This window comes from Lissotriton vulgaris, chromosome 12 (genome assembly GCF_964263255.1).
Source record: "Lissotriton vulgaris chromosome 12, aLisVul1.2, whole genome shotgun sequence".
Lineage (NCBI taxonomy): Eukaryota > Metazoa > Chordata > Amphibia > Caudata > Salamandridae > Lissotriton > Lissotriton vulgaris.
In genome coordinates, this window is record NC_141700.1 from 559,085,187 (window position 1) to 559,105,366 (window position 20,180).

Genomic DNA, 20,180 nt, shown 5'->3' on the forward strand with positions numbered 1-20,180 from the left:
TCAAACGAGTCTATGTATTCCTGGCATACATGCACAGAAACACAGTTTGTTGATTGCATGTGGCTGCTGGGTGCAGCAAGTGACGTGCCAGCTAGCCTGTGGAACTAGGCCCAAAAACAATCTGCTGCACTGAGATTTGCTCAGTATGAAATCAGAATGCGTAGAATTAGAATGTAGAATGACCACTGTGTATTCTATTGTTTCTTGGTAGTTTTATATAGCGGGAACTTGACCCGAGGGTATCAGGGCGCTTTACATGAGCGCCAGTTTCGTTACATGAGGACGCATTCATTTTTAGGCACAGGGAGATTAGGCAATTTGCCCTGAATCATTGGATGCATGAGCTTCCCCCCTCATCCAAGCTGAAAAGGAAAACGTGGCCAGGCCATTTCCTCCCATATTTCGTTCTATCTTTATTGTTTGTGCAAAAATTATGAACTTTTAGTGTACTATTTTAATGAATTTGTTTGAATTGAGCAATCTCCATTTTGTAAAGGTTTTTATTAACTTGTACAATAAATATTTACTTACCGAGCTTCCCCCCAGACTTGAAACTGGTCCCCCAGCTTCAAAACATGTTGCATTACAAACGCTATAGGTGTCACATTTCCAAAATTTAAACGTATTGGCATTGTAAATGACAAAGCTATTAATTTCACTATTTTCAAAACCAACACATAAATATAAAAATTGTCATTTACAAGACCAATAGCTCAAACTTTCCTAATGCGAGACCTATTGCATTGCAAATGCTTGTTGTATATGTGTTGCTGTTGTAAATATGGACACTTTCATGAGTTGAAATATAAGAAGTCTTTCTTATAAAATTTGCATACGTGTGCTTCTTTCCTTGCCATACCCTCATCTGGTACAAGTTAATACTGCTTATTTAAGCTGTTTTACATTGTATATCGTACAAATTGTTATGCCACAGGAACCATTGTTCTTTGGATAAACACATTGTCCTGGTTCCGTTGTGAGTAGGGTCCCCTTGTTTCCCCTTTTTCGCATTTTCCTCTTCTGTAAAGCCATGCACAGATACCTTGTGGTAGGACAGTGCTATAAAGAAATTGAGTTATTTCTTGTTTGTTTGATACTGCTGTCTCCTTCCTTATTTAGCAATATAAGTACACCCCCATTGCTTCATGTTCCTCTACCACCCAGTAGGACAATCTGCCTATTTCTTTGTAACATTTGATGGCTTTTTAAGGTTTTAGATATTTACTTTGTATTTTCACCTTTACTTTGCTTTTACATGTATAGAATGTTGTCGGCACCCTCCTTTGCACCAATAACCTATGTCTGTATACCCTAGATTCAGGCTTTGAATTGTCTTCTCAAGATAGATAAAGATTGATGATAATATTTTGATGGAGGTTGCCTGTTTAATAAACCACAGTGAGAGCCTGCATAAAAAGGGAGATCTGCTGCTTCTTGCAAAAATAGATTAAGCTTCAACAGAGTCCTACAAAAGCTCTTCCTTTCACCGCCTAGAAATAAACATAGTAGTAAACTCAAGTAAAGATCTGTCCAGCCTGGCTTCCTTCAGTAGCAGTCCTTAATACCATTATCTTTGTCTGTCTTAAGATACGACTTGCCTCATTTGCTCACCAGTTTAGAAAGCTCAAGGGAGAGGGACTGACTAAGTTCTACTATTGCTAAAGTACTAGTATTATTACCAGGCTCTGCCTTAGCCACCACTAGTGTAAATGTAGAAATTCTACCTATTTGTCCTATTTTTGGTACCTGGTTGAATGAGTCCCCATCCTTCTTTCAGGGTACCCTGCTTCTCCTACAGAAGAGAATTAATGGTGATATCCTGGATTTTTTTTTTTCTGGTGTAGCGCTGCAACACCGTTTTCAATCAATCCTATGCCACCTTCACTCCAGCATGTTTCTCTGTTTTTAACACATTAGCTGTGTTGTCTATATTTCAATGGCCTTCCCTACCTACATGTAGCTTTCCACCCAGTTATGGAGTCTGACAATACCAGGTCATAGTTTTTACTCCAGTATTGGAACATTCATAGATTCACATGTTGTATCCTTCCCTGTCGTCGACATAGGAGTCCCCGGTATATAAAAAAGCAATGCAAAGCTAGCACAAACTAGAGAAAATAGGCCTAGGCCCATTTTAGTTTTGTAACATATCCATCTCCTTTTGTAAAAGAGACCAAAAGAACGCCTTAGCCAATCAGAACGCCCCGCCTTCTAGAACCCTCTGATGAGAAGCTCAGATCTTCAGATTTTCTACTGTACGTTGTGTTTTAGGGAGTCTCCACTGAGCTCTGCTCAGTTTTTACTTACTTACTCTCTTGCAAGGTTTTCTTAACCTTTTTTCACCATTTTTATACTTGTTGAGCTTAGTTAATCTACTTTCCAGATGTAGGACACGGAGAAGAAGGTTCTTTTTTGAGCTTGTGCCACCTGCTCTAAGAAACAACTTCATGTGGATGACCCTCATAAGGGCTGTATCCACTGCCTGTACTCTGACCACAAGGCCAGGGATTGTAAGGTATGTCATACCATCTGCATCAAAACGCTGAGGGATCATGAGGGGTGACTTCTCATTTGGCTCCAAAAGCTGAAATCCAGAAAGGAGCCTATTTCTATTGAGAAGAGAGATTAGGCCTCTTCGTCTTAGTCTTCCAGAAAGTCTCACAAAGATCTGAACCTCACTTATCTGGGGAGCACCCTCGTAAAGCTTCAAAGACCACCCATGGGTCTTACAGGTTTAGTCCTACAAAATGTCCTCATTGAAGTGAAAAGGAGAGGAAAGGACAACTGTCAGGGGACAGCAGGGTCAAAAAGGCGAGTTTGGTGCCGCCTTCAACACCTTTTGAGGGCAGGAAAGCATTTAACAAGGCTTCTTCTATCTCTCCTGAGGGGAAACCACCGACTAAAGCTTTACCATCGACTAAATCTTCGGCGGCGACTGTGTCGATGGATGATCATAGTCCTTGTCAACACGGAGTGATGCTTCGCAGGTATCCACAATCAAGGGTCAGTCATCGTCGATACCTCCTCCAATGATGGCCCCAACGATGGGATCGTCATCTGTGACTCTGCATGCATCGCCAGTTACCGTTCCGCCAACATCTTTCACATCAGCGGTAACATCAATGACAACGACGGTGATGATGGCGGCGACAGCAACGACTACGACGCCTTCGACGGCAATGGTGTTTATTTTGCCTTCGTCCCTGTCCACAGCGACAGTGGCTCCACCGATGTCATGATCGAAGCCATCGTCGACTACCCCTTTGGTTATGCCCACAGTCCTTCGGAGTTGCATGTAAAATGACAGGCAGACGATTTCAAGGAAGGTTGTGAGGAGGAACGTTATTACGTGCCTACTCAGGACTACCACCAACAATATCAGGAAGAGATGGTATGTATGCCATCCTCGTTACTTTTGATCTGCAGTTTATGCTATCAGACTATAAGAAAAGATTTCCAGCAAATTTTACTGTTCCGGAACATACTGTGGTGCCTTCTAAACATCATTCAGTGCCTTCCACCCCTCAGGTACGAACAATGTTACACACAGTCACTCCTTCACCATCAACACCGCCTCCTGACCAGCATCCTGTCACCTCTGATGACGACCAGGAGGAAAGGGAGCTTCCAGATCCACACAGGGAATAGGACGACTATATAATTCCCACCCCGTCTTCACCCTCACCAGTGGCTATAGACTCTCCACCTGAGGACATTGGTGGTTTTCATCATCTTCTGGAAAGGGCAGCCAAAAGATTCAATTTACCAACGCTAACTTTGCTAACGGAGTGCTTTCTCTATGACTTTAAGGAACAATTTAGGAAATCCGTGCAAGCCATCCCCATTGGTGGTTACATATTGGTGGAGGGCTTTAAAGTTATGAAGACCCTAGTCACAGTGATTCCTGTTCGTCCCAGATTAGAGAAGAAGGTCCCAGAAGATCGTCCGGCTTGGCTGGTGGGTCACCCAAAGCCAGACTAATATTACAAGCGGCACAAAGGAAATCCAAGAACCCGGCTGCTCCAGTCACACCACCTCCGGACAATGAAAGCCTTGACAACATAGACAAACTGTTCTCTTCGATGTCAGGGCTGATGGTCAGGGCAGTTAATGCTCTAGCGATCTTAGGTCATTATGATCGCCAGATGTGGTGCAACCTAGCCCCTTGCATTGACCAACTCCAGGATGGAAGGAAGTCAGACTCCAAGAAAATCCTCTAGGGGGGTGAGAGGGCTTCCTCTGAGGTCATAGACCACGCAATGGACATTTCTACAACAATCTTTCGGTTTCTGGCAGGAAGCACTCTTACGCCGACAAGGTTGGCTCAGAGCAACATCTTTTTGGCCAGAGTTTCAGAATAAAATATTAGATCTTCCCTTTGACGGAGAGGCCCTTTTTGGTAAACACATCGATGACGCTCTTACCTTTTTGAGGAGTTCGGGAAGAGGTTGGCCTCATATTGAGGTGGATACCAACAGTACAGATATCCCTTACACAGCTCATCTACAGAACCTTATTGTCCTCAATACACTCAGAGGCAATCTCAGTCTATGCCCTATTCCAGGTCGGCACCCAGAGGAAGAGCAGGACGACAGGGGAAGGATTCCACATGTCGACAATAACAACTTTCAGACTCTGGCAACTTTTCCTTCCCACATCCAGGCGCATGTGGGAGGAAGAATTTCTTTAAACATCAAAACTGGCAAAAGATAACAACGGATCAGTGGGTGCTCAACGTCGTTCAGTTTGGCCATACATTGGAGTTTATTCAATTCCACCATCCACTCCACCTCGCATACAAGCGACGAAGCATCTACATCTCCTGCGCCTAGAAGCCCCGTTGATGCCCCAAAAAGAGGCAATAGAACCAGTTCCGACATCCCAGAGAGTGAAATGGTTCTACTACCGTTTCTTTTTGGTACGGAGGGCTTTCAAAAAGTTGCGGCCTGTCCTAGACTTGAGGACTCTCCACATCTATCTCAAGAAACGGTCCTTTCGTATGGTCTCCTTGCAAGACATACTACTGCTTCTAAATTCGTGAGATTTCATGGCCACTCTAGACTTACTGGACACTTTCCATATTCCCTTTCATCCATCGCACAGGAAGTTTCTTCGATTCACTGGAGCCAGGAGCCACTATCAATTCAAGGTCCTGGCTTTTGGCCTACGATCGGTGCCAAGGATATTTGCAAAGTGTCAGGCCCCGGGGCGGCTTTCCTCAGAAGGCAACATCACCAGATGTTTCCTTACTTGTACAGTTGTTTGATAAAAGCTCTGTCCTTGACGGCAGCCCAGCTTCCACAGCAGCTTGCACAGGTCTGTTCAAAAGTCTGGTGCTTACCTTAAACAGGGAAAAATGAAAAAGCGACACCTGTCCGAAAGCACTACTTTTCTGTGAGCCATATTGGACAAATCTCTGAACAAAACCTTTCCATCGGTAGAAATACAAACCAAACTAATGTCTACGGGTCCACTCTTCCTAAGAAAAAAGTCACTTTTAGTTCGCCATTACAAGTCCCTCCTGGGGTCAATGTCATCCTGCATCCCCCGATTCCCTTCTGCCTCCTGCGGATGCACCCCCCTCAGGAACAACTGGACTTACAATGGCGCCAGGTGAGTGGTTCTTTTGAAGAGATCATCAAGATAACTCTGCTTACGCTCCAAGCCAGCTCTTCGTGGACCCAGCAGAAAAACATTTCAAAAGGTCTCTTTTCTGGGATCCCCTGCTCCGGGAGTAATAACCACAGATGCATCTCTGCAGGGATGGGGAGCGTTCCTACAAGACCTTCAAATCAGTGGCGATTGGCAGCAACATCATCGTCTTCTACACATCAATTTGCTGGAACTAAGAGCAATTTGTTTAGCCCTACAAGCATTTCTTCCAAGGTTAAGAAACTTATCAGTTCTCACCGGGATGGACAATACAACAGTGATGCATTATGCAAAAAAAGCAGAGGGGCACAAGGCTCCCTCTGTTGTCACGGAAGCTCAGTGCATCTGAGAGTGGGCGATCCAGAATGGGGTTTCACTAAGAGCAGAACATCTTCCAGGCAATCTTAACGTGACTGCGCATACTCTCAACAGGCTCGAGTCTGCATGCCACAAATGGTAACTGCACACAGGATATGCTGGACAACATTTGTCGGCTCTGGGGCAAGCCATCCAGAAGACAGGAAATGCGACACCATGCGGGATCCTGGGAGAATGCGTTTTTAATGGCATGGTCAGGCACCTTTGCTCACGCTTTTCCTCCCATTCCCCTCCTGCCAAGACTTCTAATGAAGATGAAGACCTAGACCTGCAGGATGATCCTCATAGCTCCATGTTGGCCACGCCAGTATTGGTACACAGCTCCTTTTTTTCTCGGTGAGGCAGCCGATTCCATTGGATCTTATCCCATTGCTACTGACGATGTCCCGGGGTCAGGTGCTGCATCCGGATCCCAAATCGCTTTGATTAGCGGCATGGCTCCTGAACACAGAGAGTTCGATCATCTGAACCTGTCCACGGAGTGTAAAGACATTGTTTCTCACTCCCGGCACGTAGCACTAACAAAACATATCACATGAAATGGAAGAGGTTTTGTCTCTGATGCCAGGAATCGGGCGTTCACCCTTTCTCTTCTTCGGTTCATAAGATACTTCCTTACATCCTTTCATTGGTAAAAGCTGGTCTTGCTCATGCATCTATTAAGGTTCATCTTGCAGCTATTTCACGCTTTGGAAGAACCTCTTCAGGCCCTTCATTATGGTCAGCAAGAATCATCACACATTTCATGAAGGGACTTTTTTAGGGTATTTCCTCCAGTCAAGCCTCCACCACTCTGGCACCTTAATGTGGTCTTGTCTCAACTCATGAAGGATCTTTTCGAACCTTTCCACAAGGCGGAGATGAAATTTCTGTCATGGAAAGTGGCGCTACTTATGGCGTTGACCTCTGCTAGGAGTGTTGGTGAAATGCAGGCATTCGCTATCCAGGAGCCTTTCCTTCAATTCAAGGATATTACATACCAACCCCAAGTTCATCCCTAAAGTTCCATCGGACTCCATTGGTTCTTAAAACTTTCTTCCCGTAACCTACACCACCAGCGGAGAGAGCCCATAATTCTGTAGACATTCAGTGCTGTTTAAATTCTATCACCACAGAACTAAATGCTTCCGATAGTCACCCCAACTCTTTGTGGCATTTAGTGCATCTCATAAGGGCTATCCCCTCCCCAAACGAGCCATTGCACGTTGGATTTCTAGTACCATCCAATACTGTCATTAGGCAGCTGGAAAGCCCATCCAGGGGAGAGTCTGTGCACATTCTACTAGAGCGGTCTCTGCCTCGACAACCCTATCTGCTGGAGGAGATCTGCAGGGCAGCCAACTGGAAGAGTATCCACACCTTTACCAAGCACTACTGCTTGAATTCATCAGTTCACAGTGACACAGCAGTGGGCCAAGCGGTCCTGAGGAACCTGTTTCAATGACGGTGCGCTTTCTGTCTCATCCCTCCTTTCTTTACTTTCTAGGAACCTTAAATTCTTTTGTATTATTTTTCTTACTACATTCTCTTATTTCTCATTTCCACTTTGTGTATTTTGATGCCCATCATTAAATGCTTTGTTTAGGCATGAATTAAGAGTTTAAGACTGGAAAATGTGCTTTTCCTATTATTCTTTATTGTCTATATTTTATTCAAGAGAGAATTAGAACAAAAACTTGCTCCTAACTGCTAACTGCTCAGATTCAAGCATGTGAATCTATAAAAGTTCCAATACTGGAGTAAGAAAATGAGTTACTTACCTGTAACTTTAGGTTCGAGGCTTATGGGTTGCAGGTGGTACATTATGAATAGATCGCCATCTGGTGTTGGGCTCGGATGATTGCACTTGTTTTTCTCTTGGAGAAGTCTTTTGTAGTCAAGAGGCTAGTGACTCCTCCCTTGGGTGATAATGCGTATGGGCATCGGCTCCATCCTTAGATTGGTTTTTTCCGCCATCGGGTTCGGATGAGGATCGAAGCGCTCCGGATCGACTTCGAGAAAAAGTTATATCTCCGCGCGTATTCCCTTTCCAATTCGACGGTATTGTTTATCGAACGCGAGTTCATTCCCATTTCAGCGCGTTTCGACGTCAACACTGAAGATTTCTAACTCTACGTCGACGGGACCATGAGGCCTTTTTCGACGTAGTCCAGCCCGGAGTCCATGGAAAGGACTCCATTGAAGAAATGTCCAACGTGTGGTGCTAAATTCCCACACAAGGACCTACACGAGGTGTGCAACCTCTGTTTGTCACCTGACCACGAATCCAGGGATTGTGAAGCCTGTGCAGCTTTCTCCTCCAAGTCGACGATTAGAAACCGTCAAGCCCGAAGATACGAGGTATCGAGGATGGAGTCAAATGCAATCCCATAACTGTTCGAGGTCGAACACTCCGAGGAGGAAGAAGATGAGGACGGGTCGGGGTCGGAAGCGGAGGAGTCTGATGTCGAAGAAGTCTACGTTCATCAAACCGTGAGTGACGACGTCCCTTTACCAAAAAACCGACCCTGATTGGTGTCGACCCCGCCTTCGAGCCCAGTCAGACAACCGAAAAAAGTTTCCGACGCCCCGCCTTCTGGCTCGGCAACGAAACCTAAACCGAAACACTCAGCCCATCACTATGTCCGATCCGAGAAATGGTCGACATCGACACCGAAGCTTGCCATTTGGATTGTTAAATGTATACAGAAAGGCAATAAGAACACTAACTGTTCCCCCTAGAGCTCATTCTACACGCAAACTAGGGGCATCTATGGCATTCTTGGGGAACATTCCCCTAGATGACATATGCAAAGCAGCAAATTGGTCTACACCGCATACCTTCACAAAACACTACTGTGTTGATGTGCAGGCAAGACAACAAGCAAATGTGGGCCAGGCTGTATTAAAAACTTTATTTCAAACTGTTGCAACAGACACTGGTGACCACCGCTTGGGAGGTAACTGCTGTGTAATCTAGTAATAATGTACCATCTGCAGCCCATATGCCTCGAACGGAATATGCTACTTACCAGTATGCATCTGTTCTTGGCATAGAGGGCTGCAGAGTGGTACATGCCCTCCCTGCCTCCCCGGAAACCTGTGTCTGTTCCAACATTATCTTATTTAGATACACTTACATGGGCATCTCTTTCTGTATTCTATCATACTACTCCATCTAACACTACTATGGCAAAACAATCTAAGGATGGAGCCGATGCCCATGCGCACTATCACCCAAGGGAGGAGTCACCAGTCTCGTGACTACAAAAGACTTCTCCAAGAGAAAAACAAGTGCAATCATCTGAGCCCAACACCAGATGGCGATCTATTCATAATGTCCCACTCTGCAGCCCTCTATGCCAAGAACAGATGCATACTGGTAAGTAGCATATTCCTTCTTCAGTATTGGAATCTTTCAGAGAGTCACATGCGACCCCCCTTCCTCCCCTGAGAAAGCTCACCCTTTGAGCCCTTTATGGTTACGTTAATGGCACTAGTGCTGCAAAAATCTGAAGGTGTGAGGTTCTCTCAGGAGGGTTCTAGAACGTGGGGTGTTCTGATTGGCTATGGCCTTCTTTTGGTCTCTTTTACAAAGGAAGATGGATATGTTACAAAACTGAAACTAGGACTATTTTTTTCTGGTTTGTGCTAGCTTTACATTGCTGTTTTGATATACCAGGGACTCCCATCTCAACGACGGGTAATGATTCAAGCATGTAAATCTATGAAAAGATTCCAATTCTGGAGAACTAAAGTAAGTAACTTATTTTCTTAGGCTCCCACAGTTATATGCTCCCCCTCCATAACCCTTACAGTGGGACAAAAGATAGAGAAGATTTTATCTGTGTGCAGGTGAACTTTGAATTAGAATTGTGACTTTTCAGATGTGACTGGTGAGTCAATTCCAGCAATCCGGTTATTAGTGTGAACATCAGAAGATGAACATGCATAGTGGAAGCCTGTTTTCTTGCCCATCCAAAGTCTTCTTACCACCTCCTGACTGTAATGTGGTGCTTGTCTTTATGTGGGACCCTATGGCTCACCATTTAAGTTTAGAAAACTACTATGGAGCACCAGATTATTTTTCCATGGCTCACTTTCAATTAGTAGTAAATGTGGTGGCAGACAAGTTGCAGAGATTTTAGCTGATGCCACAAACATATGCTGCATCATCCGTCTTCCAGCATTTTTTAATCTCTCCTGTCCATATTCTCGATCTTAACTTTCTGTCACGAAGCACAAACAGCTTAATCCTTTTTTGTTGTCCAGGCCACAAGCCTCTATCTCTGGAAAACAATAACAATTTGACTGTCAGACTTGACTTGAAACATGAGCTTGACTGTCAAATTTATGTACGCTTGCCTCCTTGTATTGAGATAATTGTTTCTGCTTCTCTTGCACTACAATATATGTGTGTATCCACATTTGAGTAGTTCTGTAAAAATAAATTGTGTTTTTCTATTGTTTGACTCCCAATATTCATCATAAATGTATTAATGGCTTGATATTTTTCTCTGTCTGCAGTCATATCTTTGTTATTATATTCCTTTCTCTTATTTTCTTGTTTTGCTGTAGTCTGGATTAGTGTACACTGAAGAGGAATGGGAGAAGGAGTGGAATGAGCTAATCAAACTGGCATCTAGTGAGCCTCGGATGCATTATGGTGTAAACGGGGGCAACTGCACAGGGTGAGTGAAATACTGAAGTCTTTGGGGTGTTATTCATTTGAAGGGGTATGTGAGTGGTGGTGGCGGCTCATGTCTATTTTGTCAGAAAGACCTCTTGCGATCCTTCAAATCCTAGCTTGAGTCTTGAGTGAATGAATTAAATGTGTCAGGTGCACGCCTAGGTTTGTCATTCTTATATGATTCACTATTTCTTGTAATGAAATCACAGTGCTGATCTGTTTAAGAGCCTGTTTACCCCATGAAGCAAATTAAATGCTAACACCAAAGCATTTTCCAGCAGAATTGTGACTTGTCATATTTTAGATAATGAGGTGCTGCATTCTGAAACAGTATACTTTTGACACTCCTGTTTGACGCTTTGTTCTACTTCCCTGCTTGGTTAGCCAGAAAGACTACATTGCCCTACTTGAATCTCTGAAACCTGACATATAGAAACATTCTCTCCCTAGGAGGATGAAGATAGACTCCAGTGCTAGGGTGTCATGAGGGATTTTGAGGTGGCACTCTGCATTGGGTTTGCTGTCATTACATGAGTATAGCAAACATTACTGAATTGTCTCTTGTTGCGAACAATGTGCAGTGTGTTATGCATTACGGTGATTTAACTTAAAATGTATCCAACGCTGGGGGGGCATGGCTTGAGCGGCAAGATGGCAGCCGCTTCCTAATACCACTCCTGGCTGTTGTTGATAATCATCCTGAATCCTGCCCTCTGCTGATGTGTGGTCCTTGCCGCATTTCTTCTGAGGAAGACCTGAAGTGGTAGGGTGCGCATGATGGTGGGAAATACCGTTCGCTTGACAGAGCCACGGAGTGAGAAGGGAGCTCGGAGGCAGCGGTGGCCTCAGCCGCGGCAGGCCCAGGTGCTAAGGTAATAGGGAGTGCCTGTCTTCCCCCCCCCAAACCCCCCCCAGTGTCAAGAAGTGTACCTGAATTCCTGTGATTCTGTGGGAGCAGACAACTTGAAGGGAGGGCGAAGCTTCTAGTAGAACTCACCAACACCCCTGGACCCAGAGGGCTCTAAGTCCAGGAACGAGGGGGAAAGGGGAAGTGGATAAAGAAAACAAGAGAGACTGCCACACAGGTGTCTTCTTAACTCGCCTTAGCTGATGAGTTGCACCTAGAACATTAAGCAGAGGATTAATACAGTTCCCATAAACTCATCTAAACATTTACCCCCCAACTTCCTATTTCTAACCATACCTTTCCTTGTGTGGGATTGAGCCTCTCTCTATAAGTCAGTCAGTGATAATCCAGATAACAAATAGACTCTGGTCGAGCTGGTTCCTGCGCTGAAGGAAACTATGCTGCCTTGAGGAGTACACTATGTTGGTATCTAGCAGTATTTAACATATGCATATATTGAAAATACCCCCACATACATGCGGCTGACAGTCTCTTGTAAATACTCCTTTTCTGTTTGTCCAAGCGATAGGAGTAAACTTGACGGACTGCCCTAGCTAGCAGGTTACTCAAAGTCTCACTGAACCGTTCAAATGTCTTAATCAAAATAGAGCTTGCTTCATAGTAGGCTGAATAGCAAGCATGAAAACCAAATTGGAACGAAGAATTCTTACCCGCTAGAAATGCTCAGGTAACGGGTACTGAAGTGTGAACACTAGAAGCGCTGACTGAACTCTGGCTCAGCTCTTCTCAAAACGGTAGGCTCTGCAAACTGAAAATTGTCACGGGGCTTCCAAGAACTGAACCCCTGAAAGTCTTGCTGAAAACTGTTCACGAAGACCAAAACGGAACTAAGCATGGAAGTCTGAAGAGATTTCTAGGAGAGTAATTCTCGGGAATATCCATAAGCGTCAAACTAACGCGCTCAATGGACACACGTCTTCTCGCCAGGAAATTACAGTTGAAGTGCGCCGCTTGTAAAACGGGAGAGCATGAAATGGCGGACTGCAGTCAAAATTAGAATGCTAACCTTTTACAATTATGGCACAAGCAGGAAGTGAGCTGGAGTTCCTAATAAGATCGGGATTGAGCCAATCTCTGTCTCCAGCTCCATAAGGAGAGTGGGGTAAAAGGTGATTTGCAACATTTATAATTCGGACTAGGGGTGACTAGCCGTCCCGAATTGGACCGGGACCTGACACCCAGTCCCATCGGAGAGGTTGTAGAGGCGGCCGTGCTGCTGACAATATCGTTGGGGGAGGTAGGCTGGAGCGCGATGAAGACCGTAGAGACAGTGCTGTGTGGTGGTGGGACGGCCCAGCAGCGAAAGACTAGCGCTTGTGTGCTGGGCCCAGAATGCTGGAGACATTGCTCGCCTTCTGAGACGGCTCCTTATCCTGAGGCTCCACTCGAAGAAGACAGAGGTCCTCGGACCCTCACCCTCTGCATGGGACAACTCCTTGTGGCCCACTGCCCTCGGCAGCCCTCCTACCGCCACGGACCAAGCCAGAAACCTGCATCGTACTCGACTCATCCCTCTCCATGACCCAACAGGTGAACACTGTTGCATCCTCTGAAAGACCTTCAAATGGATCCCCCTGAATAAAGAAAGACTGTCACCCGCGCACTCATAACCAGCAGACTGGACTACGGGATCTCCCTCTATGCCGGGATCAACAAGTCTCTGCTCCACCAACCCCAGACCATATAGAATACTGCAGCGAGACTCGTACTCAACATCCCTCAACACAAGCCCATCACCCAACACCTACGCAACCACCATTGGCTCCCTGTAGAAAACAGTCACTTTCAAGGTACTCATCCACGCCTACAAGTGCCTCCACAATATCGGACCCCAATACCTCAACAAGAGGATCGCATTTCTTGTACACAAAAGAACCTCTGATCTGCCGATCTCGCCCTCGCTGATATCCCTTGCATCCGCACAACCAGAACACGTGGAAGAGCCTTCTCCTACATCGGGGCCAAGACCTGGAACGAACTCTCGGTCAACATCAGATGCGCCCCCTCCCTAAAACAGCTTCAGGAAGACACTCAAGACTTGGCTCTTTGACAAAACGGAGCAGCCCTTTTCAACTAAACAGACCTGCAAATCCCACCCCCAGTGCCTTGACACCCTCACGGGTGAGTAGCGCGCTTAAAATTCCCCTGATTGATAGATTGATTAATCTTTGAATTTACAGTGACATAGCCTGACATGAGGCCCTTAACTGGGTCCATCAACACGGCTGGCCACAATAACCAAAGGGCCCTGGGTCGAACAGACCCCCCCCCCCCCACCCTGCTGGCTCATCCTTGGACCTCTCGTCCTCTTGTGTGTTGGATTCTTCCGCTCTGCCTCTCAGGATCAGCAGGACCATGTCAGGGCCTACCTTTGTTGGGGCCTTAGTACCACAGCTGCGAAGCCCCTTTCAACCTCAAGTTTACCTGCAGCAGTGACGACGCTTAGCGGTCTGTGACCTGTGCTCCTACCACAGAGGAGAGGCAGGAGTGACCTCCGGGTGGCCAGAACGTGATTCCCCTGCCCCCTTTTGGGTGACAGAAAGATAACGTCACAGTGGGAAGCAATTATATACACAGCAATGGAAAATCATTATTATTTCAATCAAAATTAGACCCCACCATTAGGTCATTTTATAAATGGTTATGGGTTTATTACATCACAATGTTCGATTGCATCAAATCTTGTAAATAAAAATGTATTTCTCAATTACGTTTTGAAGAACATTTGCTCAAGGGAAGGGTGGAGAGTGCATGAAGGGGATAGTGAAAGTGATGTGAGAAAAGATTGTAGTGTGCATATATACATCAACATTCAATAATTACAATCTATCCAGCCAGATGCCTGGCAAATACACGGATATTAAATCATAACATAATATATTAGATGCAGATAATAAATCTCTGTCATCTGATGTCTGAACATAAAAGGAAAAGTCGACATTTCGACCCCTAAGCAGAACAGCAAACTTTATGCCTTGGGAGTGGGGTCTTCCTCAGGACTGAGGTGGAGGAAGTGAAGGCACCAGGAAAGACAGCAAGAGAACTTCAGGCTGAGGATTCGATAAGCTGGGCCTCGTTGGCTCTCAGAGTAGTCACAGTTGTTTGTAGATAACGAAAGAATGCCAAGGTTGATCAGTAACCTCTGGCTGCTGAAGAATTCTGTCATGACAGCTAACCTTTTGGGTGCCTGCACCGGGACGCTGGTGCAGCCCGTACTTCCTCATTCTGTGGTTCTGCCGGGCCCGGTGACAGCACTGCAACAAACTGTCTGTAAACTGCAAGTGGCAATCTCTGAGACGGTGGTGCGACTAGAGGACGCTGAAAGGTGCTCACATAGGAACAATCTGAGGTTCGTGGGCCTCCCGGAGGGTGTAGAGATCGACATCTTGGATAGAATTCCTTGCTTGGTGTCTTTGAAGTTTCTTACCGAAGGATCTGACCTCTCCCTACATTATTTTAGAACATACATATTGGGCACTTGCCTGACTGCCTAGAACATACATATTGGGCACTTGCCTGACTGCCTCCCCATGGAACTCCGCTTCAGGTGGTTTGTTGTGCCTGATTACTCAGTTACCTGAATAGGGACTAAATCCTCTGTGTGGTTAGACTCAAAGTCAAAAACTTCTGCAAGTCCTCGAAAATCATAATGTTTCTCGATTACTCTAGGACAGTCCAGGTGCAATGAAAGTCCTTTGATCAAGAAAAACAAAGTACGAGCCATGGACATTAAAACACATGCTCCTCTTCCCAGCCAGTTTGAAGATTCTCTTACAATGTCAAACAATATTCTTCACCCGGACAGAGCCTGGGAATAGGTGGAAGAGAGTCCCCCGGGCAAGGGCAGGGGTGGCACATGCTCGGATGAGAACAGTCCCCCTGGGAGGGATCGGGAACTGTATCTACCGGGCACGACCCCACGCAGGCAAAGAATACCAAGAGGTTCATATTTGAAAATACACACCTGGAAGCTCATTGGACGGAAACAGTAAGCACAGCGCCAAATGTGTTCAGCATTTATTCTGAAATAGAGTGGACGTTTCGGGGGGAAATAGTGGAAATTGTTTTAACTTTATTTTGAAACTATGAAATTTCTCTTTTAAAAAAAAAAAAAAAAAGATCCTCATTTGCCTTTTTGCCGCCCAATACTCAGCGAAACCACCCTCATTTACTGGTTTTTAAAAGGTAGGCATACACAGCACTATTTAGAGCTGAGACTCCCCTCCGGGCGAAGCCTACTGTATGAAAGGGTACAGGAGTTTTCCTCCAGCGCATGTCGAGCCTTACCCCGACTCTCAACGGTGCCTGAGACGATTTTAACCAGCCGAGGTAGGCGAAGGCTTAATCATTGAATTTATAGTAAATCAAAAACAAAAAAAACCTTAACCCTCACCCAAAACACACCAAAAAAGGAGTCCAGAATTTATATCTCTTTTTCGTCTGATCCGAAATATCCAATTTAGCGATAAATCTCATAGCTCTTAACCAATCCAATTCTGTAGGGGAGACAGGTGAAACCCAGAATTTACAGATCTCTCTTCGTGCCAAAAGTATAGCATAAAAAATAAGCTTTGCGTTATCGTCTGTGCCCTTACCTTGCAGGTCAAGTCTTCCGGATATAACTAGATCCAAGCTTACCTTAATCTGCAGCCTAAGGCCCTTGACAAACAACTACTCATAGCCTCCCAAAACTCTTTGATCTTCGGACATAGCAGAAACCTATGCAGGTCATCTTCATTGGAGCTTTTGCACTTGGGACACACTACCACGCTGCCTGAGCCAAATTTAGAAAGTCTTTGAGGAGACCAATACGCCCTATGGATCGTAAAGAAATGATTCCGCCTTAAATTTGCAGACTTTACTATTTTATAAAGCATAGATTTTGTTTCTTGCCCTTGGTCTTCTGTAGCAATCTCCGGCAAGGAATCGCCCCACAGGATCTATTTTTTTATTTTTATTTTTTATTAAACCGGTTTAAGCATAGGGTCAACAGTGCAACATACAGCGAGTAATCGCATGCATCTCGTACAGTGTACATATGCAGAAACCTAGAAACTGTTGTTACAGCGATAATATGCCGCCGTGCACATACAAGCAACTACAACTAGACCCCAACGGCCCCCACCCCTCCCACCTCCCCCCAAGCATCCACCAAGGCAATAGCAGTACATTGAAGCCGCTCATTGAGGCGATCCCAAAAGAACAAAGAAACTCATGTGTTGCAGAGCAGTTCATGAAAAACAGGTGATACTGCGTCAGAGACCATAGCCTAGTAGTTGGGTAATAGAGTGACATGCTTCCCGGTCAGTAATAGCACATCAAGAGCGTCAATCAGGAGGACATCGCCCTACCACATATTTCAGGATGTGACATCATATACGCAGTTATAGGGCTCCAGAAATCTTTAGGGCGGGATGCTTCGGGCAGTTCCTTCTCAAATATTTGTAACTGGTCCCTGCAATAGGCGAGATCAGTGAGCCACATTTTTATAGTAGGGGCAGATCTCGATCCCCATACCTTCGCCACCACTCGCTTCGCCATCAGAGTAGATACCGCCACAAGTTGTCTGTTAGCAGGTTTCAACCAACTCACATACCCTAACAGGCATACAGGCTACATGCTCAAGTACCACATCCGATAATATACGAGCCACTTCCGTCCAGAAGGCAAAAACCTTCCCACACAACCAGGCAACATGATAGAAATCGGCATCGTCCGTTCCACAGCGCACACATCTCGCTGACTCCCTCAAGCCGTACCTATGAAGCTGCACTGGCGAATAGTATATTTGGTGCAGAAATTTAAAGTGAATAATCCTGAGGTTGCAATTGGCCGTAAGTCGTCCAGTGAGCTGGCAACAGGCCGTCCATACCTCCATCGAGACTGGGCTATTTATCGCCGTTTGCCAGCGTTGACGTGATTCGTGGTCTTCGAACTCTCGCTCCAGCTGGGAAGCATAATAAAGTTTAGGGATAAGCCCTTTACGACTTTCCCCCGACAGCATCACCTGCAATGCCCGAAGAGTCGTGGGTTCCTCAGGGTAATCCGGGTACGCACTGCGGACAGGCTGCCTGACTCTAACGTACATGAATCGAAACGGGACGATTAATTCCGCTCTGAGCTTCCTCAAGAGTTTTGAAGCGGCCCTCCTATAGAACGCCCATTCGAACCACACCCGCAGTCGAAAGCTCCTTTTAACGCAGTGGGTTCCTGAGCAACCGATATCCCAGGGTGGGACGCTATGGGCAGCAATGGGCCATACAGATATGGAAGCTGCGCTCTAGCGGCCAGCGCTCCACACGCCCAGGACGTACACCGAGGGGGGTTGATTTCATACCGGGGTCCACCCGAACACCCCGACAGAACCATAGCCTGCACCGGAATGGGAAGGACTGTGTCCGCTTCAATAGCTACATGCGGTTGAAAACGCTGCGGAAAGTGCCAGTAATGAGCAAAGTGTGCCTGTGCACAGATATAGTACAGGCGGAAATCGGGAGCCTCAAAGCCGCCCACTGTCAAAGGGCTGCGTCAGGAGATCCCAGCGGCATCGGGATTGCTTTCCTCCCCAAACAAATGTCTGCAGCGCTGACTGCAGCGTTTGAAAGAATGCCACATTCAGTTTAATTGGGATATTAATAAAAAATACAACATTTTGGGTAAGAACACCATTTTGACGACAGCAATCCTGTCAGCTAGCGACAGGGGCAGCCGTGCCCACCGCTCAGCCTGCTCCGTTATACGCATAATGGCTCGCCCATGATTCTCAGTGACCACAACAGCCGGGTCACTATGGATCATCACCCCAAGGTACTTCACAGGCTCAGAAGTCCAGGACAGCGGGAAGTCCAGCTCAACCTCCTTCGTTCGCTCTGTTATGGGCAACACCACAGATTTGGACCAATTAATGCCCAAACCAGAAAACCTTTCAAATTGGACATCCTCCCTCAATACCGCAGAAAGGTAAACTGATGGTTCCCGGACAAAGATCAGCATAGCGTCCGCTTAGAGCGAGACAATTAGCGGGCGTTGTCTGAACCGTAACGCCGCGGCAGCATGCTTTTAGTGTAGCTTGCAAGCTAGCGGTTCTATCACCAAAGAGAAGAGTATGGGCGACAGGGGACAGCCCTGCCTCGTTCCCCGCTCTATAGGGAATAAGGACGAGACCCTACCAATCACCCGTACCCTAGCGACAGGCTCGCTGTAAAGGATCCGGATCCACTGTTTGAAGAAGGGGGGGGAACCCCATCCTGCTCAATACCGTAAACATATAGGACCAATGTACAGAATCAAACGCCTTTGCTGTGTCTAGTAACACAGCAACGGCTTGGAAGCCAGGGTCAAAGTAATGTAACGTGGAGAACAAGGTACGAAGATTATGCAAGGTGGACCTCTCCATCACAAAACCAGACTGATCCGGTAAGACCAACAAGAGCACTAGGGGCTGAAGTCTAGTGGCTATCATTTTAGCCACATTTTTCTGTTTCTATATTGATGATAGAGAGTGGCCTGTACGATCCACAGTGATTGGGAGGCTTGCCTGGTTTCAGCAGGGTGACTAATAAGGCCTCCCGAAGTGACAGTGGCAGGTTCTTGTCATCATAGGCCTCAGCATACACCTCCAATAGCCGCGGTGCAAGGACTGACGCAAATTCCTTATAAAATTCACTGGGCAGACCATCCAGTCCAGCGGCTTTACACGTGGGCAGTGCCATTATAGCATCCCGCACATCTTCCTCACCGAACGTCTGCACCAGATATTCACGATGTGCTTTAGACAGCCAGCCCAGGGCCACGTCGTCTAGGTAGGCATGCGTTTCCCCTACTGGAGGGGGTTCCGTAGCTGCATACAGATCTGTATAGAATTTCAACACTACGTCGCAAAGCTCTTCCGTCGAGTGACAGGCCGTGCCAGAGTCATCAATTAATTCATTGATAGGTTCCTGGCTTCGGGGCTCATGCAGCTTCTGGGCAAGAGAGCGGCCAGGCCGTCCACCTTCCCCATAATACCGAGCAGTCTGCCGCCAGGAGCATCTGAAAGAGACACGTTAGTGATAGATTCCTTACCTTAGAATATCCCCAGGCGTCAGACTGGATCCGGAAATTTTTGCGTAGCAGTACCCTTGCGCTTCGGTAGGCGTCGTCTGCGGCTCCGCGTCCGTCGTCGGCGCCGTGATGACGTCGTCGGAGTACTTAGACGCCGCCTCCGCGTGCTGACGGTACAATAGGGGGTGGTGATGGACAGAGCATTTGAATCAATCAAACACTCACACCCAGTCAAAAGATCTGGGTTTAATCTATCACCGTTCTTTAGCCCACTTTGCCACCCCAGTTCAGACTTGGCGTTATGCAAATCAGTCTGACCCTGTGCCTCATGGGAACAGTCCAGCCCAAACTGCTAAGCCATGTCTTCCCTGGACCGGAAACAAGCTTCCGAGGACCGGTTTCTGGCATTCCAGCCGTCTTCAGCCCGGCTTGCTTGAATCCAGTGGCAAAGTGAGCAAGGGACTCACGTCTGAGTATACCCTGCCACACGTCAGTTCTTCTTTTTTCCGC

At 46.3% G+C, this 20,180-nt stretch overlaps 1 protein-coding gene across 2 annotated transcripts in view; it reads left to right on the forward strand.

Moving 5' to 3' along the window:
* Window positions 1-20,180, forward strand: part of OTUD7B (OTU deubiquitinase 7B) — a 479,130-nt gene that overhangs the window by 289,748 nt on the left and 169,202 nt on the right. For both annotated transcript variants that reach the window (XM_086945375.1, XM_086945374.1), the window contains one exon: window positions 10,588-10,700. In XM_086945375.1, the coding sequence (XP_086801501.1) occupies window positions 10,588-10,700 (113 nt within the window). The remainder of the gene's footprint in view (window positions 1-10,587; window positions 10,701-20,180) is intronic.